This window comes from Trachemys scripta, chromosome 24 (genome assembly GCF_013100865.1).
Source record: "Trachemys scripta elegans isolate TJP31775 chromosome 24, CAS_Tse_1.0, whole genome shotgun sequence".
In the NCBI taxonomy this organism is placed as follows: domain Eukaryota; kingdom Metazoa; phylum Chordata; order Testudines; family Emydidae; genus Trachemys; species Trachemys scripta.
In genome coordinates, this window is record NC_048321.1 from 8,900,595 (window position 1) to 8,912,986 (window position 12,392).

Sequence of the window (12,392 nt, forward strand, 5' to 3'; positions counted from 1 at the left end):
ACTTGACTCTGTGGCTTCTATTCCCATCTCATCAACAAAAATCTCCATGCTTTTTTACTGCCATGCCACGCAACACAGACTCAGGTCTTCAGGGCAGGAATGCTGACTGCCTGAGCAACCATTGTCCTGGCCAGAGCTGCATTCTGACTCTTCTTCTGTCCCAGCTCGGAACCTCGCTAGCCTCTCTGACAATCCCGGCGTCATCTTTAAGGCCTTTCTCCAGTCCCTCACTGAATTTCCTTTCTTCTTCCTCCTCTGTCAATATCACCAAAATCCACCTCTTCCTCATGGCCCCATTGCTAAAACCCTTCTCACTGCCTTTCTTACTAGTTTCTCCCCACCTATCTCTCTGGTCTCATCTCTTCATTATTTATAGGTCTTACTAGAGCATTCATCACCTTAGTATCTGAGAACAAACAAGAATGAATTCATCTTCACAATACCCCTGGAGGGTAGGTCAATATCAGGGCTTAATTACTTAGAGTATTTCCCGGAGCCCCCAACATGCTTTAAAAACTACAGAGGGGCTGAAAATATTTACTCAAACTCTGCTCCGGACAGCTCCGGTTGAATTTAAGCCCTGGTCAATATTATCTCCAGCATGCAAAGAGAGGCAAAGTAACTCGTCCTGGAGCAGAACACAACTCTCCAGATTCTTTAGTCCTACGCCTTAATCACAAAGCTGTCCCTTCCTACATTCTTTCAATCCTCTTGCCTTATTCCTCCTGTTTTGTGCCTTCTATCACGCTGTCCCCTACATCCAAGATGCTCTCAGGGACTTCATCCACCATCTTCCCTCTTTCAACTCTCTCCCGAAAGCCTACTTCTTCAATCACTCCTCTCTTCTTATCACAACTCTTCCCTTCCTGACCTTATTATGAAAGTGCCTGACAAGCTACCCAGCTGAAGTTGCACTGAGGTTTCCACTTAAAGCAGGAAGTAAGTCCCCTACATAAAAATACACAAAACTTTGCAAACATTTTTAGTTTAGAAGAAAGAAGCAGCTAATTTTCGGGGTGGCAGTCATATTTGCTAGATACCAGAATTCAGAAAACTGATTTGTTTTTTTACTGTAAGCTCCTTGGCGCAGGGTTTATTTGTTTAAAGCATCAAGAAGTTTCATGATACTCTAGAAATAAGTCACATCAACTCACTGGAGCAGAGAACATGCCTGTACGGCACTACACACGTTTCGCAACTGGCCAAGCAAATCGAGGTCTTACATTCAACTTGATGGCAATTCTCTGCCGGTAACGCAATAACTTTTCAATGCCATATTCCCAGAATTTTGGAATTGATTGAAATGTTCTAGGTATCACAGGGCAGAACTCTCTTGATTTTGGGGAGAATAGAAATCAGAAAGAGGGAAGTGGGGGGGGGAGGACACTGAGCCCCTTGCATCTGGCTATCCCACTCAGACACTTCAGCGGCCTCCCTAATTGTCTACAGATCAAAAAAACAGGTTGATGGAAGCCATTAACACCTTCTAGCTTGATCCTGCTGACCCCCATCTCAGCTCAGCCCAGGGTCCCAAAACATTTGTAAAACGCTGACACCCTGAATAACTTACCTCCCAGACGGAAAAAGAATGAAATTAGATTGGTGGAAGGGAAAGGGGAACCACAAAGAGCACCCGGCATAGGGGAAAGGGGGCACAAGCCCTAGTGGAGGTGAAGAACGTGGGACCCTGGTATGGGAGGAGAGGGGCAAGGGGACATTTGGCAGAGGAGGGAATGGGGAGGGTACACAGAGCTCCTGGTATGCGGGGGGAGGGGAATGTGGGACAGTAACATGGGGAGGGGACATACAGACCTCCCCCAGCATGTGGCAGAGGGGGAATGGGAGAGACACACAGAGCCCCTGCCATGGAGGCGAAGGAAGGAATGAGGGAGCACAGAGCCCCAGCATGCAGGGTGGGGAGAATGGGAGAAAAAGGTATGGGGGAGGGAGACCTGGAGGAGAATGGAAGACCCTGGCTGGGGGGGGGGCCACACAGAACCCCTGACCTGGAGGGACAAATTGTGAACCCCGACATGTGGCAGAGGGGGAAACAGGACTCGCACAGAGCTCCTGGCATGAGGGCAGGGGTTGCAGCGAATCCCTGACATGGAGGGGGATGGGAGGGTTCACACAGGGAGCCCATGGGAGGGAACAGAAGGAAAAAGAAGCCCCTGGTGTGTGCAAAGAGTGTGAGACGCCCCCCGCCCCTCAGTCATACAGAAAGTTTATTTTTAATTCAAGTATCAATATTTGAGTAAGAAGGCTTATCCGGGGGGAGGGGGCGGGGGCGGATTATTTTGGCACAGAGCAATGATGAGTGAGCATCCCATTTAAGGAAACCACAGGTTGCCTGGGAGGGATAATGGAGCCAAAGTCAAGAAAATATACTTTTAAAAAAAACAAGCGTCAAGTTGATGAGATCTCGCTGTGCCAAGAGCAGGAATAATGAAGCCAGACATACCTCTCTCTCCTGCAGCAAACACTACCACATTTATGTGGGGAAAAAACCCAGACCCGAATCCAAACTACAATCACTCCAACGGTGGAAGCTGGGTCAGGCCAGGCTGTGCCGTCAACACGTGACCTTAGTTAACAGGACAGGTCGCACAACTTACAGCTTCAAAATGGGCAATTAGACTCTTCCTGGGCCTGAGCCGCACCCCATGAAGTCAATGGGGATCTTTCCATAGATTTCAGTGTGCATTAGCTCGAGCATCCTAAAGCACTTCACAGACATCAGCGAAGACACACAGCCATCTCTCCCCCCAGTTTACAGATGGGGAAAGCGCGAGTTCTTTCCAACAGATAATGTATCTTTGTTATGCATGGAAAATGGCTAGCACTTCGGGAAACAAATATGCAACTTATCTAATGTCTCCCAGCTAATCGGAGGCGAGGCCAGGAACAGACATCCCAGGGTCAAAGGGGTTTGATGGGAAAAGCTGGGCGCCATCCCCCAACCATTGTTTTTACTGGCACCCTTACACGTATAAGGAGGGCTTGCAAGGTCTTGAAGTTAGACTGCCACAGAATTACCCTGACTGCGGTCACCCCACCACTGGCAAAGAGAAAGAGACCGTTCCAGCTCATTTGTACGGGTTGAACTCTTACTTCCCCCCCCAGCTCAAGCGGGCCACTGTGAGGCACCAAGTCACACGACTAATCAAGTGGTACCATGTCAGATATGCGGCACCTATCAAAGGGGTGCTGCTAACGTGCCAGCCAAGCATACATGGAATGGGCCTCCAAGTTCCGCGTGGCGTAAAGGAATCTCTTCCCCTAGTCCTCCATTTCTATTCACCTTCAGAATCTCCACACCTTCACTTTCCCTCCTGTCCTTTGTCTGTCTCGTCTGTTTAGACAGTAAGTTCCTGCCTGGAAGAGCCTGCCTCTTACTTCATGTTTGTCTACTGTTGGAACGCAACGGGGCCCTGATCCGTTGGGACTTCTAAGCACTATCATAATAAAAATAACATTTTTTCATTTATTGGGGTTTTATTGATGATTTTCAATTAATTTCTCTTAACTTTCATTGAGTTAACCATCATCCTAACAAGGGAGAAAAAAATCAAGAACCAGCCAACAAGTTTGAAGTCTAGTGACGCAGAATTAGGCCTGAAGGTGCCATGGAATTCTAAAGGCGCTACCCAAGAGACTGTTCGATTTTTATTTTACTTTGTCATTTTTGCAAGGTATTGATGTTAACACACTTGGCACTCAAGATATTGTTCTGAGAATCCATCCCATACTAAGCCAGTATTCCTTCTCTCGGCTACGTAGTCTGAATGCTGAAATATCACAGATCACTCACAGGCAGTATAGTCATTCTAAAAGAGGGTGATTTTTAGACTATAATGAAGAACTCGGTCTGTTCCCGGCAAAGTTCACAAACTGGCTCTATCGGATACAGATGGCCAAAATAAAAAAAATTAAATTAAATTAAATTAAAAAAAAAGCTTATACTGGTCATTATCCACTTAAGAGATGCAGGAGACTGGTTGGCTGAAGGGATTAGTAAGAAGATATCAGGCTTTTCACTAAATCCTTAGTCTGAATCCAGAAAACCACGAGAGCAACTAAACCTCTTCGGTAGCCAATTAAAAACGAGATCTCAGTCCAGTGGTTATTTCAATTGCAGTACTACCTAAGAACTGAGTCAGAGATCAAGGCCCCACTGGACTATGCATCGTACAGAAATGCCAAGATGATGATTTTTTTGGTTGGACAAGAACTATCTAAGGTCATTTGTTCACAGGTGTCTCTACCACAAAAAACACCATAGCCAATCTCAGCAGAGACGCCCAGGACTGACTGGGCCATGGAGACCGGACTCCCGCCCTCACCCACAGATGTAGTCCTTCAGAATCAAGACTGATGTGCACTTGCAAAGCAGTCTGGGAAACTCATTGCATGCTATGCCCAGTCTGTGAATAACCAGAAGCTTCCAGTTTCAAGGGCTGTCAAGCCAGTAACCTTTGAGTAATAGTGTCCTGCAGAAAAGAGAAGCAAAGCTAATTTATTCACATACCTAACGTGGTGGGTTTAATCAGCTCATCATAAACGTCGTAGAAGGGCAGCCTCTTCATTTTGACATCTGGATGGACCGGATGAATGGGTGGGGATAAGTGCTGAACATCCGTCTCATGTTTGGGTCCCAGCATAGGCACCGGAGGCAACATAGCCGTTGGCACTGTAGAAGCTGCCGAACTGTTATCATAGGGCAAATGACACACTGTGCTGCCCTGCGTCAGTGCAGTGGCGGAGGGCAGTTGCCCTGTCTGAATATGGAGCATGGATAAGTCTGAAGGGGTTAAGATCTTCCTCGGGAACCTTCGCCGGTACAGCTCCTTAATTTTCATCTGAACAGCCGGGCTGCAGCCAGATTTGAGCAGCTGTAATGCCTTTGTGAGCAACTCGTGTTTCCTTCCACTCTTGTTCCTGCCAGCAAAACCCAAGAGAACCTGCAGTTCTGATACCCTAAAGCTCATAACCATGTGCTGCAAGAAAACAGAAAACAACGTTAACACTGCTAATTCCAAATACACAGTCCAAACACAAGCTACAAATGCACTAGATGAAAGTGGCAGAGACCTTAAAAGAGACACTGTCAAATTACAAATCCCATTACCTGCGCGTACAGGTGAACGAGCCGTAAACATCTAATTTACTTTTACCTCTTTGCATTTTTCCTCAACTTGGACATTGGAACTAAATGGTCAGTTCCAGTTTCTAGGCAATTTCACTTTTGCACTAGCACAAAGTTGTTGTTTTAGGGGGGAGGCAGTTCTGCCATGCCAAGGGATGGCTAAACAACTGGAGCACTTCGGGCCAGATTCTGATTTACATAAAGGCCCTTTTACACCACTCTGGTAGCAAAAAGGGGTCTTAAAGCAGGTGAAATTATTCTCACCTGAAGGCTCTTTTACATCACCAGCGTGGTATCCTTATTGTAAATGAGACTCTGGCCCATAAACTAAATGGCTGGGTTATTAACAGTTTTTAAATTCTGGAACTCCCTGCTTTGCTTCCAATATATAAACTATGGGCCCGCATTATACTGCCCAGTATGCCTTTAGGTTGGCATACGGGGTACCAAATCTGGAACAGATTTAACAGATGACTGATTAGTCAGAGACGTTTGGAGTTAACATAACTAAAAGAAATAGTCTAAGAAAAAGCATGCATCGAGTAGCAATGCCACACCAAGGCTGGAATTAACTAATTGTCTTATTAAAGAAGCTTGCTAATTCTTTCTTCACTGCATCATATGTCACCAATAAATCTCACAAATGGAGTCAGTAGATTCAGCCCACATCTCAGCAAGAGCTCCACAGAGCAGCAGGGTGGCATCGTCATTAAAGGCACTTAACACTAACAAGACATACGGCACCACATTCATATGTTTGAGATATTGCCATAAATGAAACTGCGTGTCAAATGAATGCACAAATATACTTTTTGATTGCCTTGTCCTCAGTCTCTTTTTTAAGAAGTCATGCTTGCAATTCCACCCAAACGAGTGGGAGCTACTAGATCTTTGAGCTCAAGAGATTTAACAAAAAATACATGTCATTTGCCATGAAAAAAAAAAAAAAAAAGTGGTTGCACAAAAGTAGAACCCCATACGAGACAACTGCCCCTATTTTTCCCCAAATCGATCATTCAGAATGGCTCCCAGTTCACTATGGGCTTTAAGGCCCCATGTGTGACCTTAATACCAGCACCTGTTTATTAGTCTGGAGACACCTTCCTCCTGTCTACCTTTGTTCAGCTGCGCCAAGGTGTTTCACCACAGGAAGTTATTGGTCATGTTGTTTCCATGGGAGAGTCTGTCCTCAGGACAGAGTACCAGCCTAAGGCAGGTGGGATCTAGCCCCAGCTCCACTATTAACTTGCTGTGGCCTTGGGCTATTCTGTGCCGCAGGGTATGTCGGCACTGCAAGTGAAGGTGTGATTGTACTACAGGTACGTCTGCACGGCAGCTGGAGGCATAGTTTCCAGCTCGGGTAGATGTACACACACGAGCTACGGTGCTAAAACCTGCAGGGTAGCTTCTGAGACCAGTCTGAGACTGTAGGTATGTACTCCGGGGGCTAGCCCATGCCTACATGGCTATTTTTAGCGCACAAGCTCTATCAAACCTAGCACGTGTACGTCTCCCTGAGCTGGAAATTACAGCTGCAGCTCGAATGTAGATCTACTCTCCTGGTGGCGGTATGGGCTAGCAGCCAGAATGTGTTATCAGGCTCCCCAGCGGGTTGGTGCTTGGGTTGATAGCCCATGCCGCCACATCTACGCTATGACTTACCATGCTAGTTAGGGCAGGTACGCCTACCCGGGCTACCACCACACTTTCACTTGCAGCGTAGCTATACTCTCAGCTTCTCCACCTGTCAAACAGAGTTTTCTTTACTCATCTGTGTAAAGCAGTCGGAAATCTATGGTGGGCACGAGTGCTAAGGATTATTTGGTTGACCTACACTAATTATTTTTTGCACTTTACAAAAAAAAAAACACACATTAAAACCTTCCATTTTCTGAACTCTCTTATGCACGGCTACTCCTTGCTGCACCCACTACGCGGCCAGGCTCAAAGTCTGTGTGTGCACCAACTCTAAATGTACCTGGGAAATGTGTATCATTTATGTATACTGCAGTAGCACCTAAATGAGCCATCCCAGATCAGGCCCCTTTGTGCTGGACACTGCACAGATACATAGTAAGAGACGGTCTGTGCCATACAGACTTACAGTCTAAATAGACATGACACACAGAAGAGGAGAAAGCATCATTCCCATTTTGCAGACAGGGAACGGAGGCACAGTGACCTGCCCAAGGTCACAAAGAAAGACAGGGGTGGAGCCAGAACTGAACCCAAATCTTCAGTCTCAGTCCACTAGTTTAGCCACAAGACCATTGTTCCTCTCTGATGCAAAACAGGACTTTCAGGATTACTTTGCTACTCACAAGAGCATAAAGAAAAACACTCATGGGATGGCACCGGATGCTGCGGGAGGCTGGTGGTTATGTAAAAAAATCCTTCCAGTCACACAAGCAAAAAATTAGAAACCAGAATCAGTCAAGAATCAAACCCATTTATATTTATAATGCTTTGTTTATTAAACACACATACTGTTGTAATAAGGGACAAGAACAAATAGCCTTTCATCTCCAAATCAGTAAATCACCAAAGCTTGCCATCTGACGGCTGGCCGATAAAAATAAGTTAGTGGATCTCCGGCCCAGTCGTAGCTGACGCAGGTCTACATTATAAAAAGAATGCTGCTACTTTGTTAGCAGTCTCAGAAGACGTGCCAATGATTAAACTAAAAGGTATGTTTACCTTGAAGATGCTGACAGCTTCCAGAATGTTTGGATACTGGACATTTATCTGTTCCACAGGGTTGAACCTGAAACCTAATCACCTTAAACATTCTCCATTTTAAATAAGAAAGAGAATACAGAGTTTCACCACCACCAAGTATCCAGTTCCCTTCAGGCAACCAAATGAAACAGATTCAACAATAGGAGAATTGTTCTCAAAATTAGTTACATTTTATTGAAAGGTTTATGGCTGCATAGACTTTCAATTTCACAGACACGCCTTTTCCTCTGCGCTTTATCATCTGACTGCCATGGGACACTAGGGGGCAGAAGGAAAAGGTTAGGATTCTGTTACTCTACAAAAGCAAGAAAGCGCGCATTCCTCTCAATAAAAAACAAGCGTACCCGGGTATCTCTCGCTCTCTCTTTTGACCAAGAATATTGTGTACTTGGGTTGACTTGCAAGCCAAATGGAGCCCAATCCAATGTATTCATTTGAAAAAACCCAATGCTCCAGCCAGAACACTTTTTTTCTAAGGGCCAACATTTTCTAAATTTTCTTGTTCCCGATGCTTCACGCATCAAGAAAATTAGAGGTAATAAAATGCTCTCTTATGTGGCAACATTTCTACTGCTCTCCATACCCCTATTTTAAGAGGTAAAAATTGGACCCATCCCATATTTCTTTTTCCTGGGGATTTACAGACCAGGCTTCTTGTCTATTTCAATATCTCACAGACTGACGAGAAAGAGCAAGCATGCAGAGTTCAGTTTGCATCTTACATGCCAAAAAATCCCGAAGCCTCATATATACGAGGACCACGATCCACCACCAAAAAGGCAACCATCTCTAGAGAGCAGCATGCCAGCTGTTTCACTTCCCAGGGCAGGAGGAGGGAGGAGAAATTTTGGCTAAGACAGACAGGGCAAACTCTCTATCACTATGAAAAGTGCCATGTGATCTCTGATGCAGAACAGACAGGACCACTAGTTAGGGTCTCAAGTGGAAAAAAAACCACACATAGTACATTGCGTGAAATTTATCTATCACCTTTCTTGGCTGGTTATTCAAGAGAAGAATAATTTTTAATATTACTGTAACGGTTGGGTTTTTTTTGAGAACTGAGAACACTTTTCAGAAATAGGAAAACTGGACTATATATATTTATCATGAAGATTTTAATTTGAAGGCTGTAAACTTTGACAGTGTCCCTTTTAAATACCTTTTAACACAAAAAAAGATTGTGTTATGGATATAGGTGCGTTATAAACCCATCTTGCAAAGACAGCCATCCTTCGTGACAATCTCAGAGACCCGCAAAGGTGGATTAGTTCATGGAGACCGAACAGCACCCATCACCCCTAGAAGTGGCTCCCCTCCAAGTCCTGAGAACTGAGCCCATGAATTTCCTGGGAGATTAGTGGAGCTTGGTTCACCAGCACCACATTTATTTTTAAAATACATCTGTACTCGTAGACGGCTGTGTCGCCACTACTGTGGACTCTGATCGACACCTGAAACGTCTCCAATTACTGCTCACACAACGTAGCACGGCAGCGGAAAGACTCTCTCATTGCCACAAGCGATCACAATCAAGAGCTCCCAGAGGGCACCCAAAGGCTTACTGAGTGAATGAGCCACATCACACTTGAGTCCACGCTGAATAGCCTGAACGAACAATTGTTGAACACTGTACAACATTTCTCTTTCCAGAGGAGTCATCGCTGGTCATTTAAATAACGGAAGGTGTCCAAGCCCTCTCCAGACATCGGGAGCAATCATTTCGCTTTCAGATGGCTCCTCTTTCTTTACAATGAAACACAGATGGTAAAAATCTTAGACTAACCCCTCGCTAGGAAGCCAGAAAGGGGGGTAAGGGAGATGGACAAAGAAATTCAGTTGCCGGAAGAGAGCACAGATTTAAAAATAAACTGCAGAGAGCCATGAATAATGCCAGGCTGTACAGGAAAGTCTGAAGCCTGGGAGACCATAAGAGAATCTCAGAGGTGGGCCAAGCCTCAGAGAACGTAAACCCACGTGCTCAGCTACATCTACTCTTATAATATGATTTCTCTGCAGCAATTTATTTGCAGAGAGAGAGTATAGTGGAAGATGGCAGAGAAATTCCACCCTCTGCTGTATCTATCCGACCTCACCCTCTGTATATGCTCTTTAACAGTTTGCTAACTATGACCCCGATCCTGCAGACTGATGCATGTGCTTAACTTCACACACGAGGAGGCCCATTGAGTCCCAGTGACACTGCTCATATGCATAAAGTTAGGCATGTGCATAAATCGATGCAGGATCGAGACCTATGTTAAGACATGCCATTTCTCCAAGTCCGCAGATGTGGGACTTTTGTCTAGCTTATCACGGTCATCGCTCCTGGAACTTTGGTAAGCTTTACAAAAAGAAGTCACTGCTTCTTCGCAATAGGAATTCTGCAGAATTGCAACTCTTTCTGATTACAATTCTTGGGTCCAGTTTTTCCATGAACATTTTAACACTTTGGTGCTTATTAAGATAGGAACCCAGTCCTGCTCAGATTAAAGACGTAAGGAGTTTTGCTCCCGGCCCTACATGAATATCAGAACAGGATGGGTCACTACTGGAAAGATTACAGAGGAACACGACCTCCAGAGAATTATATCCCCGCTGGGGCTGCCAAAAAGGTGCCAGTTCCTAAACTCTTGCTATTCCCAGCACGGGGTGGGGGAAGGACTCGGAGGCCACTTTAGCCAGCTAAGGGCTGCACTCTAGCCTGTGGGGAAAAAATATTACACGCCAATGAGGACAGAAATCAGCTTTGGAATTAGTTACCAGGGGCAATTTCATATTCCACAGTCTGGTGGGCAAAGGTGGTTACACTCTGACTCCTAAAAACAAGAAAGAGAAAAGAAAGTGGAGGGAGACAAAACCCCCTCCAGCTGTGAGTGCTGGTGCAGAACTACTGGGCTACAAACACAGCCGCCTCCAACTCTGTGCCCCCCTCTTCCCACGCCTCCATGGCTCTGGGCAAGGGACTTCTTGGAGCCATGCCCCTTTCCCCCCATGGCAACTCTGCCCTCTCCTGCCGCTCCACTCCGCATTGCTCTATATCCCCTTCTGCTCCCCTCTTTGTTCCCTAGTATTCCCTTGGCTCTGACGCCACACTCTTCTCTGTACCCCTTCAGGGCTGAATCTCCCTGCTTCTTAGCTCTCTGCCTCCTTCTTGCACTTCCCCCCCCCGCCCCCCCTTTTTTCCCCCCCCCCCCCCCCCCCCCCCCCCCAATTCCCCCCCCCGGGCCCCCTCCCCCCCCCCCCCCAATACCTAAAGCTCCTTTGCTTTCTTCAATAGCCACATCCCTGCTCCCACACACAAACCCCCAAACCCTGTGCCCCTTCCAAGCTTCTGTATCTCCATCTTGATCGCGTGCCTTCCTCCATGACCCCCCCAGACCCTCTGCCTGCTCCCTGTCTGTCCCACTCGGGTCGCCCACTTGGTACTCCCTTAAAAACTCCCCTCAGTGAATTCCCACATGACGGCCTCCCCCAGAATCCTATGGCTCCTCCTAAGAACCCCTTGTCCTGCCCCCCATCAGGTCTCCCCTGAACCCATCCCACCTTCCAGGGCTTCCCTACTCCCACACCTCTGCCCCCATTTCCCTCCTACCCCCCCTCAGCCCCTCTTCCCACTATAGCTCCCCCATTACAAACCCACACAGGGATTTCCTGCACCCCCAGCCCTCTTGCCCACCCCCTTCTCCCCCAAACCCACAGAGCCCCCAGCTCTCACACCTCAGTGCCCCCCTACAGCCTCCAGTGCCACAGATCCCTCGCAACAGCCCCCAGACTCCTCTCATCCTCCCTCTACTCCACCACCTCGCCCCCACACAGTCCCAGTCCCCTCCCCTCCTCCATCCCAGATCCCTCTGCTCCCCCTGGCCTCAAACCCCTCCCCCATCCCCCAACGCTGCCAGCCCCCTCACCCTGCTCCCCCAACACTGCAGAGCCCCCAGCTCCCCTGCCTCAGTGCCCCCCTGCAGCCCCCAGTGCCATGAGCCCCTCCCAGCGTCCCCCATTTCAGCTCCCCACAACACCGGGCCCCTCCCCTGCTCCCCCCCACAGTATCCCCCAGCCCCTCCCAGACCCCCCCCAGTATTCCCCAGCCTCCTCTCATCCTCCCTCTGCTCCTCCACCTCGGCCCCCCTGCAGCCCCAGATCCCTCACGCCCCTCGGTGCCCCCCACCCCCCTGCTCCCCACCTCTCAGTGCTCCCAAACCCCTCCCCCTACTCCTCTACCCCTCCCCCGACAATCGGTGCCTCCCACCCCCACAGCACCACCCTACAGCCCCCAATGCCATGGGCCCCTCCCAGCCTCCCCCATTTCAGCCCCCCACAACCCCAGGCCCCTTCCCTGCTCGCCCACAGCACCCCCGTGCAACCCCCTGTGCCACCAGCCTCCCTCTGCCCCCCCCCCCAGTATCCCCCACCCATCCCTCCCCTTACTCCTCCACCCCTCCCCCGTCCCTCGGTGCCCCCACACCCCAGAGCCCTCCTGCAGCCCCCAGTGCCACGGGCCCCT

General features: G+C 48.0%; 1 protein-coding gene across 7 annotated transcripts in view; it reads right to left on the reverse strand.

The window, feature by feature from the left end:
- Positions 1-12,392, reverse strand: part of PIAS3 (protein inhibitor of activated STAT 3) — a 36,387-nt gene that overhangs the window by 19,552 nt on the left and 4,443 nt on the right. For 4 of the 7 annotated variants that reach the window (XM_034756338.1, XM_034756333.1, XM_034756339.1 and 1 more), the window contains exon 2: positions 4,529-4,997. In XM_034756338.1, coding sequence (XP_034612229.1) covers positions 4,529-4,994 — 466 coding nt within the window. In that variant the 5' untranslated portion in view covers positions 4,995-4,997. Of the gene's footprint in view, positions 1-4,528; positions 4,998-8,053; positions 8,144-10,648; positions 11,043-12,392 lie in introns of those variants that run through there. The other 3 variants (XM_034756337.1, XM_034756334.1, XM_034756335.1) reach the window with 3 other exon arrangements.